The sequence below is a fragment of the Solea senegalensis genome, linkage group LG15, assembly GCF_019176455.1.
Source record: "Solea senegalensis isolate Sse05_10M linkage group LG15, IFAPA_SoseM_1, whole genome shotgun sequence".
Taxonomy (NCBI): Eukaryota; Metazoa; Chordata; class Actinopteri; order Pleuronectiformes; family Soleidae; genus Solea; species Solea senegalensis.
In genome coordinates this window covers 15,115,022-15,137,603 of record NC_058035.1, presented here as the reverse complement: position 1 = coordinate 15,137,603, position 22,582 = coordinate 15,115,022, and the positions used below count along the sequence as shown (strand labels likewise).

At 41.4% G+C, this 22,582-nt stretch overlaps 1 protein-coding gene across 3 annotated transcripts; it reads left to right on the top strand.

Moving 5' to 3' along the window:
- The first annotated feature begins 2,719 nt into the window (after positions 1-2,719).
- rgs17 (regulator of G protein signaling 17) lies at positions 2,720-18,867 on the top strand. Of its 3 annotated transcripts, none has more exons than XM_044045864.1 (6): positions 2,720-2,879; positions 6,625-6,713; positions 11,071-11,201; positions 15,513-15,587; positions 15,679-15,910; positions 16,269-18,867. In XM_044045864.1, the coding sequence occupies exons 3-6, from the start codon at positions 11,095-11,097 to the stop codon at positions 16,455-16,457; spliced, it is 603 nt and encodes a 200-aa protein (XP_043901799.1). In that variant the 5' UTR covers positions 2,720-2,879; positions 6,625-6,713; positions 11,071-11,094; the 3' UTR covers positions 16,458-18,867. The 3 variants fall into 3 exon arrangements, with proteins under 3 accessions (XP_043901799.1, XP_043901798.1, XP_043901797.1); XM_044045863.1 differs by having other exon boundaries at positions 6,625-6,790; XM_044045862.1 differs by having other exon boundaries at positions 6,625-6,986.
- The last annotated feature ends 3,715 nt before the right edge of the window (positions 18,868-22,582 follow it).

Here is a 22,582-nt window from a genome sequence, read left to right as displayed (position 1 = left end):
CCCCAGCGTCGACCAAGCCCAGTTTGGACACATTAGCTCACAAGAAGATGTCTGGCAGCCCCGGCCTCTTGCTCCACGCTGTCGGTGTCCTCTCCCAGTCAGGCTGACGCAGATTCAGCTGCAGTTGATGAGCAACCATCAAAGTGGATATCCAATGGTACTGAAGCTGCTCTAATGAACGCACGAGCCACAAGGGAGGGATATCCGTCATCCCTCATGCATTTATAACAGCCATTGCAGCTTCAGTACCATCGGACAGCTCATCAATAATGGCTCCTTGCGTGTTTTGTTATTCGTGAGTTGTCCATGCCACTGAAGCTGCAAAGACGCAGGATCGTTGTCTGACGTGTCTCATGCAGCATGTTAGTTAAAACATTATATGCTGTCAGGGTTTAGGTTTATTTGCCGCGTTGTGCAATAAAATATGGCTGTTTTTATACGCTGCTGGAGTACAAGAAAATACAAATTTGGGTAAACAGGAACAGACCATGAGTGGAATGCAACACTGATGCGGCCCCTTTTTTTAGAGGGAGTGGAGCCACGGATATAAGTGGAAATATATGGCGACTCAAACACAGCGAACACGGTGAAAACACAGAATCAGACAGTGTCGTTGGGTACTCACACACACAGAACATACACACACTTGTTGTTCTGCTACGTGCTTGAGAGCCATGATGAACCAGAGTCCTGCTTTTGTAGCTCTTGACATTTACTCATGCAAATCAGTAGAGTCCTCCAGAGAAAGAAAACCAGAGCTGATCCGGACCACTTCAAAGCCCTTTTAATTGGCCACATGTGAAGAAAACATACTCATACTCGAACACACACACACCAATGTTCGATCTCCACTTTTCTCTTGTGACCTTTTCATTATCTTTGCAATGGAGAAATGAAAGATTCTCATATTTAAGTATTGAGTGTATCAGATGCACTAAGATGGAGTGTGACCAGAGAGTAAATCAGTAGATAAAATTCATCCACTTTAGTGCCATTTTGCAAGCACTGACACTTCAGGCATTTTAATTCATACCAGAATGATGTGTGAGGCACCGAAGACAAGCTTCTTTGGATGCGCTGACATGCATTGTTCGGAATAAAATGTGGCATTTGATGAATAAAAGTAATTGTCACTGCAATTGTTTAAATTCGAATCCTTTCACATACTGAGATGTATCTCTCTCTCCCCCTCTCTCTCTCTCTCTCTCTCTCTCTCTCTCTCTGTGTGTGTGAAAGAGAGAGAGCAGAGTTTTAGTGCCCTCTTGTGTTAACATTAGGAACATACTGTATAATTTGATGGTTTGAGCAGACATCATTCGTGCTGCTGCAGCAGGTGCCTGGTGATTGAACGAGAACAGCCACTACAAAAACTAAGAGACATTAATTCACACAATGCTGTTTGTCACTTTAAAATAGACCTAACAGAACAGCAGCAGACATTACATCATGAAACAATAAATAAGACTGAACTCAAACAAACGTGACACCAAACACCTTTAATATGCTGGAACAAAAAAGTTCAGAGTGTTCGGATAAGACAATAGAGCAGGTTATGTGTAAAAAAAAAAATCATCATTTATCCTCTACGTGATGGTCGTGGGGAGCTGGAGCCAATCCCAGCTGACCTGGGGTGAAAGGCAGGTGGACACCTGGACAGGTCACCAGTCCATCACAGGGCAAACACACAGTGATGAAGAACCATTCACTCTAACACTCGCGCCTACGGTCGAGTTAGAGAATGATTTTGGACTGTGACTGGAGAACCAAATCCCACGCACATGCAAACTGCACACAGAAAGGCCCTCAGTAAGACAAGCATTTTTATTAGTGGAAGGTCAATGAATAAACAAAACATTAAGGAAATACGGCATCATTTTCCCCCGCCACACACACACTCTTACCCCCATCCTTCTTCTCATCCTTCACTGACACTTTACCAAGTAAAAATAGAAAATAAAAAATGAGATGTTTTGGTAAATGCAAAGCAGAATTCCCCACAAGGACTGTAATCAAACAAAATAAATTAATAATGACAGAAATAGTAGTAGAAATAATTAACACTATGTAAATAATATTAAAGAAAATACAGATAAGTCAGATATTAATAGAAAATAAGTAATTAAATAGAAAAAAACACAAGAAAATCATTCACAAAATAAAACATTTGCTAATGAAATGATGTTGTGTGTTTATGTTATGGGACATATCTGGCATAAAATCAGACCTTGTGCAGATCAAAACCTGGTCCTAATTTTTCATTTCATCCTATTGCTGAGGAACTGGTTAAGGTTAGTATGAAGAAGGGAATACTAGGGACAGGGTTGGGGATTATGGTCATGGTTAACATAAATTAGCTTTAGTTAAGGTGTCCAAATTAATTGAAAGTCAATGCAGTGTCTCTCTCCCTCTCTGTGTGTCTTTTTATCAGTTGTGAGGACATTTTATTAGGTCCTCAAAACTTCACCTCACAACAGGGCTTATTGAGGGTTAAAACTTGGCCGTAGAGTGAAATGAGGCATTTAGTACTGACAGAGAAAAGGTTATGGGCTGGAACAATGAGTGTCCTCACAACTCTAGAGGGACAAGTGAATGTACTGTGTGTGTCTCTGTGTTTGTGTGTGTGTGTGTGTGTGCGTGACTGTACAGTGCATCTTGTCAGTCACCGACTGCAGCCACAAAGCAGCGGTGGTGGTAGCGCGCATGCGCAGTGCATCCAGGGGCTCGGCGGCGTTCGGTGCTGAAGTGGGGCGGATGGCAGAAAAACAGCGGCGATGGACATTACACCGCGGAATTCCCATTTAACATGTCGTCGAATAAACGTCTGAACATCGCGTCTTCTCACCCATCATCCTAGGACACTGACAGCGCGACACAAAGCGGTAAGATGCTGGTTATTCCGCGCTAATGCTCCACACGGAATTGCTAACTGACGTTAGCACAAGGCGCTAGCCGCCGCTGCCACTGCCGTTGCTGCTGCTGCTGCTGCTGCGGCCACCAACCTCCTCTCGCTGAGAGAGATAGTGGATCTCAGGTTGTCAGCTAAAGCTAACGCGAAGAAAGTGGGTTGTATTTGATTTATGCGGGTGGGGAAATGGGTGCAACAGTCAGCACCGTGCAGCTCTCTCTTCCCACCCCTTGTCATGGTGTTATCACTCTGGGGTGTCACCTGGGAGGGGATCTCCCCCCGGCTGCTGCTGCTGCTGAGCTGCTGCTGCTCCGACATTCAGCAGCTGTAGGGCTCTCTGGTGTTCTGAGGGCATGCATTTAAACATGCATGCACTACACCAGCAGCCTCATTGCCAGCACACACACACACACACACACACAGAGGAAGGTCCAATGAGCCTGCCCACTCCTGATCTGCAGATATGCACGGGGCCTTCAGGCAGATGCAGCAGATCTACTACTCCTCGAACCTTCTTGTCAACTTCCCCACTTTGCAGTTGACGTTGCCACTTTAACCCCTTCCACCCATGTCTCACACACACACACACACATACACAAACCCACACCTGCCTGCTGCCCCAGGTTGTGATGCCACTTGTACCCCCGGCTTTGACTCTTCATTCACTCAGTGAGCTCTACTATACTCAAAGACCACTTCATGAGATACAACTGAGGACATTTAATGTAAGACACTGAAGTATAAGGAGCGGCAGCTGGTGTGTGATCTGCTGCTGCTGTAGCCCATCTGCCTCAAGGTTGGACATGTTGTGCATTCAGAGTTGGTCTTCTGCATTCCTTGATTGTCACAAGTGGTTATTTGAGTACCTTACTATCGTCTTGAAGAGAATTGATGCTCACTGGGTATTTTCTCTTTTACTGACCATTCTCTGTAAACCCTAGAGTTGGTTGTCCATTAAAATCCCAGTAGATGAGCACTGTCTACAATACCAATAAGCCTACTGTGTTCAGAGTCACTTAAGTCACCTTTCTTCCTAATTCTGATGCTGTTTAAAGTGTAGCAGGTTTCCTTCACCATGTCTAAATGCATTGAGTTGCTGCCTTGTGATTGGTTGATTAGACATTTGCAGCTGAGCTGGTGTACCAAATAAAGTTGCCGGTGAGAAGAGAACACCCACTCTCTTATGTGCACATTTGGCATCCAGGTTCTGTGTTTTCAAGATAGAGATATTTCTACTGTACAATCACCATGAATGGTGTTCACTCCCCACCAATTATCTCCACGAAAGAGTAAGTGAACAGATACTTAGAGCACAACTTAAAGAACCTGCTACAGTTCCTCTGTGGGTGTCATCTGTCTCTCCATGCAAGCCCAGACTGATCCAGGATGTGCGAGTGCCATGTTTGGTTCGTTAGTTTTTCGGTAAAATAAAACAAAAAAAGCTTTGATCTCAGCTTACTCAATGTGAATTTCTTTGTACTTGCTTTGGTCCTGTATGACAATAAACTAAATATGTTTTGTTTGTGGACCAAATGAAGCACTTAAGGTTTAGGACATTGTCGTTTTGGAAACACCCAGCAACATTTTTACGCAATTGTTTTGCATTTTATGGACAATACAAGTAATTAATCAAAAAAATTGTGTGGCGTAACAAAGGATGTTGTAGTTCTTTTTGTGGCAGGGGCCTGAAACCAGACGTTTCACTGTGCCAATGCAAACGTGCTCAGGCTACTCATCCTGTTGTAAGTCGATGTAGCATTAAAATAATCTTGGAAACATCATTTAAAGGTTGAAATCCTACATTGTGTGGCTTTAACAAATTCATGCTAACTAGAGTTGGTTGGTTGGTTTAGTGATAGTGAACACACACACACACACGCAAGTCAAGCGTAGGAGCAATGGGCAGCACTTATCCGCACCCGGGGAGCATTGGTTCCGTTGCTCAGGGGCACCCCAACCCTTGACCCTTCTTGGAATTTGAACCGACGGCCTTCCAGTTACAAGCCCAATTCCTTTCCTCTTGGTCATGAGCTGTGCATTGGCCCAACAACAAAACAATTGGATTCATAGAAAACATGATGGACAGATTAATCAGTAATGAAATTAATAATAACATTGGTGCAGCCCTTCTTATCGTCTTGATTTACTGATTTTATTGCGTGTCATCCTTTGACAAAGATTTTAATATCAGATTGATATGATATAAAAACACCTTTTTGTTTTGCATATTTTTTTTCTACTGCTTTGTTTGCTTGCAAAATAGTTCCTGGTGCTCTCACACGTTTACTATGCTATTTCCTAAGAAGCTTGTTAATAAACCTACTTTTCCCACGACTACAGGCAGGTGAAAATGTACCTTAACACACAACTTCACAACATTATTCTTTACAGACTTTAAATGTACAATAATAAAGTTCAAACTGGCACAAGCAGAGATTAGCTTGTATGTTGTGTCATATGGAAACAGTGGTTGCTCCATGTAAAAGCTACCTGGTTGTGATTTAGTCAGTCTTTAACAAATGAAAGCCTGAATAATGTTTTGTCTTAGACATCATCTATCATGTTTTGCAATCATTTACTGCATTTCCTGATCCACTTCTTGAGATTTTTTTTTTTTGTGACCACATCCTTCAGCTAGTAATGGATGCTTTGCGTCAGCTTGTACGTTGACTGATATTCTGCAAAGACGTCTCAGGGGTTGATATGAAAAGTTATGCTTGTGTGCAGTTAGGCTTTTAGGCTCTTTTCTTTTATAAAGAATGAATTTGTATGTTCAAGATAAGAAATATACATTTAAAAAAATGATCATTAATCTGTTTGTTTTTAGTGATAAAAAAGAACCTGGAATACAAGTTCACTGTTTTATCCTACATGCAATTTCCCCTATATTTTGCAACCATACTTGCTGCATTTCAGATTATCAAAGATTTAAGTTTTGCTTCTGAGTGAAACGACTGGTTAATTGCAGTTTTAAGTTTAGGGATGCACAGTATTATCAGCAATGCTATGCTAGCATCCTCACCTGCACAATAAAGAAAATGTATAACTGAATCTGCTGTGACATGAGTATGAACAATATCTTAATTTCACTGCAGAAGAAACTAAATTACCTCTGCAGTTAACTTGGATGCAGTGAAATATGTGTATATATATATATATATATATATATATATATATATATATATATATATATATATATATATATATATACACAACAATATCTTATATCGGTTATTGGCATATCACTTGTAATGCATCCCTATTTATATTCTTTATTGTCAGAGAACTGTAGAAATGTAATGTTCAGGTTTCATTAATTTAAACAAAACAGTCCTCTTTTTTTGGGAAACCATACAGAAGTAACTTCATATATTTCATATACCTACATACATGTATATATACATATAGGTATATGTATGTATGTATGTATATATGTATATACATATATATATTTATATATATATATACATATGAAGTATATGAAGTACAATTCAAGAGTGATTGGCCTCAATCATCCAGAACAGTCAGAGCCACAGTTTCTTCTGTGTAGTGTGTAGTGAGTCTGTGTTGTATTGATATGCAGGCTGTGCTTTCACTGTGTGCACATGTGCCGTTATGTAAGCAGCAGATCTGGTTCTACACTAAAGAAGAATTCTCTTCTGTTCTTATATTTGCTGTAAAATAAAAACCTGTTGTTTTCTGCTTTGTGTCTTTTCCAGATGTACATTCCAGTCCATAAATGACCCTGTCACTTAGATCCAGGGAGGCCTAGAAGGCGACGGCAAGAGAGTCAAAAGGAGCGAGTGAAGTAAGGAGACAAGGGGAGGAACTATTCCACTTCACCTCAGCTTTTGTATCCCTTTCTGTGCCAGTGGGTCAGGGATGGTGAGACCAGTAACTTCTCTTGTCTGTGGTGAAAAGAACCTCCTTGCCTTGCCTTGTGTCTCCAAGAAGTCAGTGTTTGAGTCAGACAACTGCTCAGAGAGCCCACCAGTCATTCACTCTGCTATCATCCAGCAACACATAACCTCACACCATGACTGCTCTGTCTGACCTGTTTTTAGAAACTCACTAATTCATGGTAAGCTTGACTTCTGTCTGATATGATTGTGATTTCTGTTTGTTAATCTCCAAGTTGAAGTTAATTGAGAGAGTTAGCCACAACCCCCAGATCCCAATGATCCACAGCTGGTTGGGGTGGATCACTACCGTCACTACCAACACTACTATAAGCATGTTTATTTAACAATGCTTGAAAAGCACCCTGGGGCATTATAGTGCTCATATATATTCAGTTTGGCATGTTCTGTGATACTTTGATGGCTTAAAACCAGCACTGGTGCCGTTCATTGTTGTCATGTGATACCTGTAGCTCTATCTTTCATTTTTTCCCCAGCGTTCCGCTCAAGTTAATATTACGTTTTATATTACTATTACCATGCCATAAAAGATAAACCTACAGCTTTTGCTGGTCATCTGTGGCCACAGAAAACGGGACTTTTAAAATACATCTATGCATGTTTGTTTCAGTGAAACTGTACAAAAGCACATTTCTCAAAGTCAAACAGTACGGTTGGTTCATGACAGAGGTGATGGAGTCAGTGCTAAGTATGTGTCATTGCCTCATACAGTCACACTTTAAAACAAGCATTTGTCTTTTTCCAGTCTTTTAACAGACTCTCAGGGCTCATATGATTGCTTATTACGTCGGCAATGATTAGTGAAGGCCACAACAAAGAGAATGTGAAGGAGTGAGTGCACTGGATGGTTTTTTGCACACGTCTTGTATTTTAATAGTTTAAAACTGTAGTGTGCACATTTTAATCGCAAACACATTCACACCATTGTCTACGGATCACTTCCTGTGTGCAGTGCAGGACTGTCACATGACGACACAAGATCTAAACACAGCTGTACTAAGAAACATCATGGAGAGTCACGTGGAGCGGATAGGCTTAGTTATCATCGTGTGAACTCATTTGACAATTATGGAGTTTTAGGGCCAGATGTAAAAAAATGTTTTGAAAGAATTTAAAAAAAATAAAATAAATAGAACAGCATGAATTCTGAGATTAAAGTCAGAATTCTGAGCAAAAAGCCTATCTGCTCCACATGACTCTCCATGATGTTTCCTAGTACAGCAGTATTTAGGTCTTGTGTCGCCATGTGACAGTCCCGCACTGCACACAGGAAGTGATCCGTTGAATGTCCAGAAAGACACAGGCAACAGCAACATTGTGGTTGTTCACAATGGTAGCCCGTGAAATGTGCTAGGATTAAGATCTTTTTGAACTGTGGAGGACAGTATCACACTTCTCAGTGTACAGCCTGCCAGAAATCATTCGAAAAAAAACAAAAACATGCTGCACTGCTGCTGTATTACACACAAATGCTCCCTCAGTCACATCTGATAGTGTTTCTAAACAGAGCCTGGTTTTCAGCTAGTAATGGATGCTTACACAGCATACAAGTAATGTTACATTGTTACTGATACAACAAATGCAACCAAGGCAAAGTGATAACAACAAAAAGAACAAATTCATACACCGCTGCTTTGAATTTCTGCCTCCTCAAGCGAACGTAAATAAGATGTAGAAAAAGTGAGGAGGAATTAGAATATCTAAAAAAAACAATGCATATATGACAGATCTAGCAGCTTTCTTTTTCATCATCTCTTTCCCTGTGCCTTCCCTCTCATCTCGCTCCATTTGTGTTTCCAATCCATATTTGCATGTTGGGCCTCCTTCTCCAGGTTCAGAACAAAGCCGTTCATTCACTGTGGTTTGCATTTAGCAGCCTGTTTTTCCACGAACGTTGCCTGGTCGCTGAATAACTGATGGCCACTCCGCTGGTCAGGCAGCAACATTTGCATATCAGGCAGGCCGCGTCAGCCTTACCTGCCATGTCATCATTGTTGGAGCCTGCATGTCTGTCTGCAGAGTAGAGCGAGTGAGAAACAGGAGCAAAGGCTCCCGCAGTGAAGTGCAGTCACTTTTTATTCGGATTTTTATGTGTTTAATGAGGCGTTTAATCACAACCATGATGCTACAGGTAAGCATTCACTGACCGTACTTTTGATTCTGGAGACTACAAAACAGAAATGTACGTGTGCGTAGTTCACACAGAGTGATTTGGTGAAATGAGTGCTGGGCGGTATGAGCGTAAATTGAAATCACATTATATTTTCGTGATAAACAACACTATTCTTTTTATGCATGGGCATAAGTGAGCGCTCCAGTTAAATGTGTGCGTGTGTGTGCTTACATTGAGCGAGTGGTCAATGAAGAGAGGGAGCGGTGCAGCTGAGTGTGTACGTCTGTTAACGTAACTGTATACAAGCTTGGTTCTCTCACATGTGTTGACTGCTAAGGCGGTGGTGTAAATTGATCATTCCTGCAATTACTGCCACATTTTCTACTTCACCTAAAAGAGGGTTGTCCAAGTGTGTTTTTTGTTTTTTTTATAAAAAGGGCTGTAGGCGACTGCTTGAGTTAAAGACTTCTCCACCAGCTAGTCAGAACTGAAGAAGTGTCTTGGATGAAAGCGGTGAAATGTCTTCAACTCAACTCAAATAAGTCCAGTCTCCTTTTCAACTACTGAAGAATTTGTAGTAGTTGAAGTAGTTGGTAAATGCGCTTGCAATTCCTTACCAGCTGAGCTAATGGGGACGGCAAGTGACGTGCTGATTTTCAGTCCCAGTCCATCCCTGGCCATAAATAATACATTTTAAAACATTTCAAATCTGACTTTTTTTATGCCTAACTTATGCCCTTTAGCATGTATGGTGTAACAATAAAAAGGGTCCCCCATAGGGCCTATAGGGTAAATGTTGGCTTCAGGATCGTCTGGCAAAACAAAGCTGTTGTGGTAGTGGAGTGTGAATTGCACAGCTGTTCTATAACCTTAAAAAAAAGCATGTAGTATGAACTTCAGTCCGTACCTGAGGCCCCCGTACACTTCCCTCTGCAGTGACCCGATTGTGACCCAAGTCAGAGCAATCAGATCTGTGCTTTCTCCCGCACTTTATTCAAATACTTACTGATGTTTGCATTTTTAATGAGTCTGATTGTACAGTTGCGTATGCTGTCATCCCTTTTATTTTGTAGGTGTGTGTGGGGGGGGTGCATGAGTGAAAGACAGACAACTGGAGTTTGAATCAATTCTCTCCATGTGCTTTAAACCACTAGAAAAAAAGAAATCATATGGCAATCAGAATAATTATTGCAGTGCTGGCTGCAACTAAATTAACTTATGACTGTTAATTAGAGTGAAAAAAGCTGTGAAACTAGTGCTGGTCATAAGACGTTAGCTGAGGAGGCAACTACTCAATTGTCCTGAGGAGGGACAGTGTTAATTCCGCTCCTCAGTGTGGACAAACCTCTGAATGTGGTTTCTGTCGTCAGATGTGAGAATCCATTCAGCACACTTTCTGCTGTCCACATTAGGTCCAAATGGCGAAGCCTTGTTTCCACAGAGTGGAGCGGTTCAGTTCAGTTCAGTACGGTACATGTGTTTTTGCTGTTCCCATTAGGTGTAATGTTTACCCGTGTCATCGTGCCCACTGAGCAAACATCAGAAACAAAAACATTAAAGCATCAGCAGAAACCACGACACCGAGTATCTGCGATGGAATGACACACCTTGAGCCAACAGCAGCACATTCATGTGACCACAGTGTCAATAATAGTATAGAAGCACCGCATTATGTCGCTCCGAGTTTTTGTGGCGTGTCACTGTTTCAGTCCTTCTCTCTTATCTTTGCAGAGGAAGTTTTCACATCCTGAGGCCACATAAAGGATGAATGTAGAGAGTTAGAGAGAGAGATGGCTGGGTTATTAATATGAGCATGCATGTGTGTGCACACGTGTGTGTCTTTCCGTGAACGTGATGTGACTGTGTCTGTGCCCATTGAAATGAATGAGTGAAAGACTTGGCGTTAAGCCAGCAACCCTTGTACCGTACAAGGGAGGGAATCCTCTCTCTTCTGCTTGAGTGCTCTCTCTCTCTCTCCCTCTCTCTCTCACACACACATACAGATTCAATTTCTCCTCTTTTTACCCTCTAAGAAGATATATTGTGTGGCGCATTGGAGATTGTCGTTTGATCAATATGTGTTGTGAAGTATATTTAACTGTGTTTATTTACCTCTTCCATCTTTTGTGAAGCCCCAGAGTGTGAGTGGAGTGGAGATGAGAAAAAGGCAGGCGGCACACATTGAGGCCCCACCCCAGGCCCCCGGACAGCCCCGACCTAACACCTGCTGCCTCTGCTGGTGCGGCTGCTGCAAGTGTCTCTGGTAAGAAAGTAACGATACACACCAAGTTTTTTTCCTGTTCATTTAGCTGTTTATGACAAGAAGAAGACCGGCTTTGTTCAAGAGAAGGCTGCATGGAAAAACACTGCTGTTTTTTCCTCCCCTGTTGCCCCTCAGTGATGATTTGCTGTTTACTTCAATTTCTTTTAAAAGTCCAATATTCATTCTAAAATTCTTATATTGGTCCTTTAATACATGCCATTTCCCATATCCTCTGCATGGGATACCGAAATCACATGACTACAGATGTGTTCATTACATGGTGGTTTTTCAGATGCGATGATGCTAGAGGTGGGCGATATATGTCTTTTCCGATAGTATCTTCATTTGTGTTGCAAATTGTCAATATGGAGTACGTAAACGCACGCTGAAACACGCACGTAAAACTCCCACAAACTCACTGAATGCGTGCAGCAGACGTCCTCCCCGCTGCAGCAGTGACTCGGTGTCACATGACCATTAGTAGACTCGCAAGCGGTTTCCCTGCCGCTCAGGGCAGCTGTGTAGAGAGAACATGGAGACGCCGCACCAGCCCCCACATCTGAAGAAAGGCCCGGTAAACCTGCAAGGCGCACAATTCAACAAACCCTCGCTGTATCATCCCGAAGAAAAGTGCAAATAGTGTAAATGAAAGAGAGACACACTTGTGGTTCTATCATATAATATCAGAAATTAAGCTGTTTGCATAAACAAACGGCGACTGGATGTGACATTATTACATTTGAGCGGCATGCGCTCGCGGGGGTTCCAATCCAATCCAACTTTATTTGTTAAGCACTTTAAACAAACCACAAGTGCTGTACAGAATAAATAAAAGACATAATAAGTAAAAGGTTCAAAATGAGATAAAACAGCTTAAAATAAATTAAAAATCATAAAAAACACAACAAGAAATAGCCATACAATAAAAAAACAATAAATTCAGGTCAAAATAAAATAAAATAAATAAAAATCAACGTCTTATGAAGTATCAAAGGCCAAAGAGAAAAGGTGGGTTTAGGAGGGATTTAAAAACAGACAAGGACGAGGCCTGTCTTATGTGCAGAGATCATTCCAAAGTTTTGGAGCTGCGACAGCAAAGGCACAATCCCCTCTGAACTTCTGCTTGGTTTTAGGCACATTCAGGAGCAGCTGATCAGCTGACCTGATCAGCTGAGAGAGGGGGGGGGGGAGTTGAATTAATTGAACAAATTACAGGTCATTATAAATGACTTCGAACTTAATTTGGGGAAAAACTGACAGTCCTAATAGGTCTATAGAGTATATAGTTATGGTAATAATAATAATAATGATAATTTAGATTTAAGATAATCTGGAGAACACTGGGCTTGATTGTTGCTCATTCCTGGACAGAACTTGAAGTTAATCATTTAATATGTGTAATAATAAGATAGATTAAGTCTGTGTGCAATGTTGTGCAGAACATGCATAGAGTACTTTTACTCTATGCATGTTTATTTACTACAATCCTTAAGTTTAAAGACAATAAATGAGAGTGGTTTCCTTCAATGTTGCATCCATTGATATAATCTGTAAGCATCAACTAATAATGAGTTATAAAAATAGTTAAAATAGCTAATGAGTTATAACTCAGACAATTAAAAATCACATTTTTTAAAATAAAATAAAAAAATATACCAAGCTATTAGGAGGACGGTGGATTTTGTTTGTGTCCTCCATTGACAACAAACCCTCGCTGTATGGTAGAGCAATTTGCAAGAATTTGCAAGAAGAAGCAGCTTAACCAGGTTTATTTGACCTGGTCAAATCTGTTTGTGCTAATGTTAAAAATTATCTGCTGTGAATAATTATAGAATTTAATTAGATTACAATTATAACTGCATGTTTATAGTATAACATAGAATAGTTTGCCTTGCATGTATGTTTTTGTGTTTTATTTTTGTACAAATTCCATTTGGTGTTCTGGATCAGAAATGTGTGCTGAGATACGATTACGATTTGCTTGTAAATCATATTCCAGGTTGGTAACGTTTTCTGAATGAATAGATTTAAAGGGAATTATTTTTAAAAACCTAGTGCTCCACGTTGTCCCTGAGCAAAGCACCGAAACCAGTAGCTGTTGTGAAGCTCTCACAGCTGCCTCACTGTGGTCGCGCTCTTGCCCGGAGAGAGGAGTGAATGAAACATTGTTTTCAGTCAGTGAATGGTGAATGTGCTGCTTCTTTCATACCACTTCATCTGAAGTGGTGGCAGCTTGTGGACTGGGCCTGTAGTGAGTGCTCCGTGACTCCACGATGTGTTTTTCAATCAACTGTCGGTGTCAGCGCCTCTGAAGTGAGCCTGGAAAACGGTCAGTCCCTTATGTTATTAGTGTGAAGGCTGGGAAGGATAATGTGCCTTTTCAGTGCAATGTTTTTGCTACACGTATGAGATGCTTTGGAAGAGAGTTGCATATAAATCTTTGCTTCTTTCCTTTTTCTTTTTTTTCAGCGTTATGATCAGTCAAGTGGTAAAGACATGTGAGTGTATGAATCACAGGAGAGTTGTAGATACTTGTGTATGCAAGTGTTACACACTTCGACCCCTTCTCACCCACCCTCACACAGGGCCCTTATCTGGTTGGGGTACCATCTATTTCCATCCACAGATCACATGCAAAACAGCTGTGAAGAACAGCCTATATATTTAGCTGTATTGTGAGGGCGCCCGGGGGCTGTGGCTAGCTTAGCCCATTACTGCTGCACAATGGGGACTTTGACAAGAGACAACAAGAGGAAGGAAAGATCTTCCATGGTGGGACAAAAATAGACAGATCAGTGTGTGCATTGTGGACTCAGCAAGTGTGACTGAGCTGCGATAGACAGAGAGGCTACCGTGTTCGTTTTCAAAGTTTATATAAAGACTTTCACTGAAGCGTTATTGTTTCAAAGACTTTGAATATGCGGCAACGCTCACTTGGGACTATATTCGTTGGCTGAAAATCACACTGGTGTGATTACCAGTGGAAACCAATGAGCGCTGGAGTAAAGTCGGAACTAACCGTCCCTTTTGTGATTGATTTATCTGCTTATTGTTGTCTCTATAAATGGATGAATGGATTCAGGCTCAGCTTTAGCAAGAATCTGGAAGTATGATGTGTATCTCAACAGAGGGTTAAGAATATTATGCACTGCTAAAAAAAAAACCAATGTTTTATACACAAACAACAGACAGTTTTCTTTGTCTTATGAGAGAAGTGGAAAGACATTTGACATTCTCTCCCAAAGTCTGCTGCTAACTAGTGGTCAGAGGCTTGAACACAACACAAAACCACTGTCAAGAAAATGTGCTATTGCTTTCAGGGGTACTTCCAACTGTTTACTTAGGCGTGGCTCAATACCACTTTTTTGTGTATTTCCTGCTCCAACACACCTGATTCAAATGATCAGCTCGTCAGCAATCACTGCCGAAGCCTGGTAACGACCCATTTATTTGAATCAGGTGTGTTTGGATTGTTTCCCAATCCTGGTCCTAAAGTACCCACTGCATGTTTTAGATGTTTCCGTGCTCCATTGCACCTATTTCAAATGGTCAGCTCGTCATCAAGCTCTGCAAAAAGCCTGATAATTAGGGTTAGGGCTAAATTATTAAATTAAATAAAGTATTAAATTCAGGTGTTTCAATCAGGCTTTTGGCTACGCCCCTTATCTCCAATGAAGGAGATGAAGACATTTTGGACTGGCCCGCACTGAGCCCTGACCTCAACCCCATCCAACACCATTGGGATGAACTGGAACAGAAATTGCAAGCCAGGTCTTCTCATCCAACATCAATTACCTTAGAATAAATGCTCTACAGAATGAATGGGCACAAATCCCCATAGAAACATGAAATCAAAATCTTGAGGAATGATTATAGCTGCACAAGGGGAACCAACTCCATATTAAAGTACCTTATATATATTTGAATACATCATTACAGTCCCTATTGGTGTAATCATCAGGCATCCCAATACCTTTGTGCATATAGTGTTTCACTACTGAGAATATCCACCATTACTGATACTGATCATTGTTTTATTTATTTGTCTTTATGCATTTAGTACCTAGCTCTTACTTCATGGCAGACATTTACAGCCCTCACTCACCTTCTTGTCACATGACATTGGTAGCAGTCATCTCTTTTTGTGATGCTGATACGGAGTATCACATCGGACCATTTAAATTTACTTGGGAGACTTCCAAATAACCACTAAAATCAAGTTAATTTAATCATGACTTACACCTACCAGTCATGACTGCTTAGCCATGTCAAGTGTTTGATTTCATCAAGCAAAAATTGTCTGCATTCCAGGAACGAAGACAGGATGGAGAGGAGTGAACGACAGACCTGCACCAAGATGGACAGTATTGAAGCGGCAGAAGAACAGTAAGTCTTGTCAAACTTGTGTGTTTGTGTCAGCGTGGTTGTGTGTTTGTCTACAGTCAGTCTCACACACGCGTTCATGTCCTGACCGTAGACACCCCAGTCTAGAGGAGATGCTGTCATGGGCTCGGAGCTTTGAGATGATGCTGCGCTCTTTGGAGGGCCGAGAGGTCTTCAGGGAGTTCCTGCGCTCAGAGTACAGCGAGGACAACCTGCTTTTCTGGATGGCCTGTGAAGAGCTGAAAAAAGAGACAAATCCATCAGTGGTGGACGAGAGGTCCAGGATCATATACGAAGACTACGTGTCCATATTGTCACCCAAAGAGGTATCGACTGAATGTGTGCCCATTTGTCGGAAGTAAGCTACCACAGCAAAACCGTGTTTGTTTTTCTCAGAAAAGGCTTGTAAAGCTGGTTTCCTCCCACAGTTCAGAGATGCTTTAAAGTCATTTCAAATAAGAATCAACTGCCAACCTTCATTGTAACTCAACGGTATCAGCCTGTTGTTCCGAAATATCTCAGCATCTATCATTTGAATCTATCCTAATCACTTGTATGTAGTGCCATTATCAGGGCAAAGTTTGTCTGTGTAATGTCTTAATAACATATGATGCCAAGTACAGCAACCGTGGTTGACTGAATGTTATCAGAATGACTAAATTAATGTTGTTTTTCTCACCCCAGGTGAGTCTGGATTCGCGGGTCAGAGAAGGAATAAACCAGAGCCTCACTGAGCCCAGCAACCTTATGTACGAGGAGGCCCAGCTCCAGATTTACACCCTGATGCACCGCGACTCCTTTCCCCGTTTCCTTAACTCCTCCACTTACAGAGACCTCCTGGCCAGCAGGAGGCGCACCTGCCTCGACACCTAGACCCCTCCACCCTCCCTCATAGCCATTGTACGCCAACGAGACTACTACTTAAACTTCAAATACTACTATGGTGCCAGAAGTTGGGTTTGGAAAAATCTTTCCCTCTCTTTTGATTGAAAAGACTGAATGACATCCAAGATAGCTGGTTGTTTTTTTTTTTTTATTTATATTTTTTAAGCAATTTATATCCAGTTCTCCACTGGAGCCAGGTCAGCCTTTGCTGGTTAGTTATTGGTCAGTTTAGGACCATTAATGCTGGCCAGTGATTGTTTTGCTAGCGATTAGTGCTGTTAGTTTTGGTTGACTGGCCAACCCATGTGTCAGCTGTTGATGGAAGTGGCCTACCTGTTGGCCGACTGTTGGTTCCCTGTGGACAAGGACTCCTCAGGTGGTGGTGGTGACAGAAAGAGAGAGACAAAAAGGACAAGCCAACTGTTCCTGTACTGTAATATTTAGACCTCATATTTTCTACCCTCACTTTGATGTTCTCTCTTTCTCTAACTCATTCTCTCCATGTTATTTTTTTGTTTTTTTAATTCTGTCCCATTCCTCACATAATATGTTCTCTTCACTGTCCAAACTTGGTGGCGGTTTCTGCCCATTTAACCAGTAGGAGCACTGGCTCTGCTTGTGATTCTCTCTCAACAGAAGGAACCTGTTCCTCCGTGTGGCTGTTTTTGTACAGTGAAGGGAAAAGGTGCACTTCTATCAATTTGAAGCTTACTGCAGTTTTTTTTTTTTACTGAGAGGGGGGTTTGATGCAGAAGCAGCATCCATTCATCAATCCATCCATCCATCCGTCCAAGCACTTTCCCTCTTTACGATTCTTTAACTGGGAGATGTAAGGGCTAGAATTGTGGTTGGGCAGCTACATGTACTATTATTACTCATGACAAAAAAAAAAATACAATGCCTTTACACGGAAGAAAAGGCAGCACAAGTGCTGCTGGAGTTTTGCTGGAAAAGCAACCACAGTTTGTCCAACGATCCCTACCTCCCATCTCCCCCCCTCTCCCTCCGACTCAGACCATCACAGCCTGACAAGCACAGGTGCCCAAATATGGGGGGGAAAATAACCAGTGGAGAAAAGAAAACCAAACCCTCACTGACTCCAAATAGTCATCTGCATTTAGAAACTCGTGAGCAGGAAAGAGGATGTTTTCTTTCTGAAGTTTCACCATGAATTGAGCATTATGGGAAGCTTATGCAGCAGGCACTGATTCAATTCTAAAGTGGTTATTAAACCCTGACTGTTGTCTAGCTTTAGACACTGTAGGAAACATTACAGTCCTTTGGAGTTGGACGTACAATATCGCGTTGCAGATGCATGAACCAGGTGCCAAACGTGTCAGTGACGCTGTGACAAGATTTTCAGTGTGACTGGTCGCCAGGCTGGAGCGTGCCAGTCGCTGTCGTTGTCCGATTGTCCGGCAGACGAAGTTGACAAAGTGTATGGTAGTGTGTTAGTGAACTGCTGCCCTACTGATGTTTAATTATTATTTTTTTTTACCAGAGCTAATGAAAAGGATTGATATAATAATGAGCCTTTTTTTTTTTTTAGAATAAAAAGGCTAACAATGTTTCAGCATGCGGTAGGTAAGCAGTTAGCATGCTAGTGCTAGCCTTGCTAATCCTCCACCCCCACTGCCAGCCCTCACACGTTCACACACCGGTTTGTTTTTCTAATCTGATTTTGATAGCATGCGTTGATAATGGTTATGTGTGTGTGTGTGTGTGTGGTAAAGTTACACACTGAACCGGTAAATAAAATAACGGAAAAATATAAACTCTTTGGGGGAGGGGGGCGTGGTCTTGCCAAATGTCCCATCAACATTTTTAGTATATAAAAGGACTTTTTTTATGATGTGAACATTTGAACTTTGTTCCTGGCGTGTGAACGTGCAGTAGAACGTGCATGAGTGCAGTATATGCTATTTTTTTAATTAACCAGTGTGTTCATCATATGGTGAATAGCTGAAGTCCTGGTTCAGCGTTTTTTTTAAAGTGCCACACCTCACAAATAAGTGTAGACATCCAAGTTGCCACCTCCTTTAACTACCTGAAGTTCACGTGCCAAATTTGATAGCAACTAAATTTAACTATATGAGAAGATATAGGATGTAGAGATGACGATAGAGGTGCAATTGCATATATTGGGGTTTATTTAAATCTTATGTTCAGGTTTCCCACCGGCCCTTGAAATCCTTGAAAGTTGAATTTGATAACCCAAACCCATGGGTCATTGAAAGTATGTGCAAGAAAGAATTTAAGTTGATATTTAGGTAAATGTCTCCCTTGTTTGAGATTCCATGCAGAACGATGAGTGAGTGACGCTAAGCAAGAGAAAGCAAATTCTAAGATCTCTGGCTCACCCAAGAAAGATCCCAAGGACAATCACTTGCTGTAAATCAATAAAAGTGGACGCCATGGGCGAAGCGGCTCTAACAAGTCGCCCTCCCATCTTAAGCTCCACTTTCGGGTTGTTGAATTTGAAGGAATCGGTTCTGGAAAGTCCTTGAAAAGTACCTTAAATTTGAGGGTGTGGGAACCCTGTATCTTGTACTATGTTAGACTGGTTTTGAATTGTGGGAACACATTTTAATTTTAAGAGTCCATGGGATGATGCGATTTAGAGTTTTTCCCGCTCTAGCCAAGCTAACAGAACAGAAGCGTTGTCTTATGAAGTATGGACTACATAAATCCGTCAGATTGACAGTGTAAAGTCAAGAAAGCAAGACTAAACCAATAATAATCCAACCGTTGTACAATGTTACTTGCAGAAAATCTATTATATTTAAACTTTGGCAATACGGTACTCGCATCCGGACGACATTGACATCATAAGGGCTTGATTGATGTTGCTTTGCTGCTTTCCTGAATTGCTGTGAATGCATGTGCCCAGTTGTTCAGAAGCAGAGGAATGAAGAGTCGGTCATTTCACTCGTAGGCTACATCCACACCACCCTGTTTTCATTTAAAAAACATGGTTACAGCTGCCATCCACATTACCCTCAGCAGAATTTTAGAGCCCCGGAAAGTTTGACAACTCAAGGGCTGTGTTTTTTCCGTGTGGATGGTCAGAAAAGGAAAAAAAAAGGCTCCATTAACTCTCCCTTTTAGTTGAAGTTTCACCTCATTGAACTGAAATCCATTCTTTTACTTTTCACCATTGCTGTTTATAAGTACTTGAACCTCTGAAACCAAGCAAGCAACTGCAGAGGAGAGGGTCCGCCTGCTGTTTACACCGGCTTGTGCATGCTAGTGTGGATGCGGAGTGCATCTTATACGGAGCGGATTGCTTTTTAATCTGGAAATGAAAACCGTAGGATGGATGTAGCCTCAGTCGTGGGAGCGGGTGTTTTTTTATTTCCAGCAAACATCTTTAGACATTTGTGTTTGAGTGTGTAGAGGAAACATGAAGCTCTCCTGCAAACACATCATGTACACCTATGTCGTGTCTTTGTCGCATAACGGGGGAAATCTCTCACCGAGAACCAGATGATGAACTCGTGGTGCAATTAAACCAAGTTTACATTTATATTGTGAGACGTGTGTACTTTAACAATATACTCGTAACAGTGGGGAGCCGCCGAGTGTGAGCTGCGGTGCCGGCAGATCTGAGGCTGGCTCCGGTGGTTCCTGCTCAGTGCTGACATGATGACTGCAGTCATGAGTTTAAAAACTGGAGGAGTTGTTTTACAGGGAGGACAGACGCAGTGTGGGAACTCCCGGTTCCCCGCTTATACGTCCTTTCCTCTTAATTTATTGTGACTCGTACACGGCGGGGAGTATCCGGCTGTTTATTTTTTAATAACTGAAGTTCCAATGTGGATTTTACAAGCAATGATGATGATGTGAACTGATGTAGTGTCATCACTGAGGTTTTTTTTTTTTTGTTTTTTTTATTTTATGTCTTTAAATGTCCATGGGTTTCAAGTGAGCGGGGGTTTTGAAATGTGGTTTTGTTGACTCAAAAAAACAACAACACACAAACAAACAAACAAGTGAGAGCTGAAGTGTCCTGATGGGGATGTCGGAGGTTTGCGAAGCTTTGGCCTTACTGATACGTTTTATTTTTTTTGTTCCTATATGTATAAAAAAAAAAACAACAACAACAAACGTCTCTGTAGGCTTTTCACTACCTCTCATGTCGGTTAATTTATTTCACATCTAGTTGTCAATGTACAAGTTGTTTTTACATCTACTTGAAGCCTAACACTGTAAACAAAATGTGCACAGAAACGTGACTATGTGTGTGTGACTGTGACCAGAGGGGGTTAAAGAGAGCGTGGCCTAGTCAACATTATTCTTATGATTATTATTATTATTGTTATTGTTGCTGTCGTTTGTTTGTATGTATGTCTGTTTTCAGTTGTGTTAAAGATAAACTAGATTTTGCATCTCTCTCTAAAGAATTCAGGAATCCACTGTCAAAGGGCTAATCCCATTTTTGCCTATGCAAATCTGTTACTGTGGGTGAGTTGGTTGGGAAAGGGGCGAGCTTAACGCGCCTTTCACCTCTTTTAGATGGATCATGGTTTACATTGCCCTTTGCTGATGTTCTTCAATCCTATTCAGCAAAAATGTACACTTATATACACATAGTATGAATACATACATATATATGTATATGTGTATATACATATATATATAAATATATGACAAGTAATATACAGAGAAAATAGTATATGCCTTCGTGATGAGAAAAAAAAAACGTGAAAACAAATAAATGTGGTGTTGTCTGACATTACGTGGCTGTGTGCTGGAGTCTTGGTGAGATGATGTAGACGGCTGTGTTTTAAATGAAAAGAAAATCCTATTACTCAGGCTACAACACGAGTAGCTTATCCTGTGCAGTATTTCCTAATGGGTGGGGGGGTGGGGGAACACTTTTATTTATTTATTCAAGGAGCGACCACATCATGACTTTCTGTGACGGAATATTCCTCTTCGGTCCCAGCCTGTGATCTGAATATTGTATTCGGGTCACCCAGGACTTGTCACTTTCCCACTGAATTAGTCATTTACCAGTTAAATGCAACACCAAAACCCATGTGTGTGTTTTATGTACTGCACTGAGCAGAGGTCCACGCTGCATTGTGTCGCATGTGAATGCAGCTCCTCACTTGTTTAGGGTCAGACTTTTGTTGTTGCTCCAAGGGCTGAGTTCTAACAAACTGGGAAAAGAGCGGAGATATAAAATGGTTCCTTGGACTCAATGAAAAAAAAAACTTGCTATTTAGATAGTTCATTTTTTTGAACACAGCACACAGCTGCACCAAGACAAGCAGCAACTTCTTCTTATCCCATTCTTCACCTATAGCTGTTCCTTCTGTAGCCACATCCACTCAGACGATCACTGTGTGAACATACAGTAGCATTGATGTGTGCAACACATCAGTACAAATGGGTTTACCTTTTTTTTTTTTAAATTCAATATTACAAAAGTGAATAAGTTGAGACCATTCGGCCACTTCTCGCACTTTTGCAGTTCGTTTGAATGGACTATTTTTTATTCTTTCTTTGCACAGAACACGTCGCTCCTGAGGTAAAAAAAAGCAAAAAAATATGACATGTTGAAAAGATAGTTTCCCACAGTTTGTCGCGGTACGGCAAGGTTTGTTCAATCTGGGTTTGTGTGTTGCCTCAGTTGGATCTGGTGCCTCTTTATACTTCACATCAGACCTCAAGATCTTTCTCTGTCTTGCTGTCTGTCTCACTCTCTCTCTCTCCTGGGCTCTCACCTCCTCCCTGGAACATCACACATGCAGCACTGATAATTTAAGTCGGCGCAGAGACGGCCACATTTTACAGCAAAAATCGCCTGTTTGTTCCTCCTACACAAACACTGACACCCTCTCGTCGTCACTCTCGTGCCTCTTGCAGAGGTGTTTGTGCTACTTTGGGAAAAGAGACGATGTTTGTGCAGGTACTGGCTGAAGTCGGCTTTCAACAGTTTTTAGGCAATCACTTTTCTCTTTATTGATTTCGATGCCTAAACCTCTGGGGTTCTTGTCATATACCTGTGTAGATAGATCACAGTTGTTGAGAGATGACTCGCGGGTGAAAATAAAAGATCTTTTTTTTTTTCACTGTCACTTTGGGCAACTGAAAAAAAAAAAAAA

Bases quoted from the DNA above. Each gene is read 5' to 3' on its own strand.
- rgs17 (XM_044045863.1), top strand. The intron at 15,588-15,678 runs GTAAGTCTTGTC...TCCTGACCGTAG, and splicing joins ATTGAAGCGGCAGAAGAACA to ACACCCCAGTCTAGAGGAGA. The intron at 15,911-16,268 runs GTATCGACTGAA...TTCTCACCCCAG, and splicing joins CCATATTGTCACCCAAAGAG to GTGAGTCTGGATTCGCGGGT.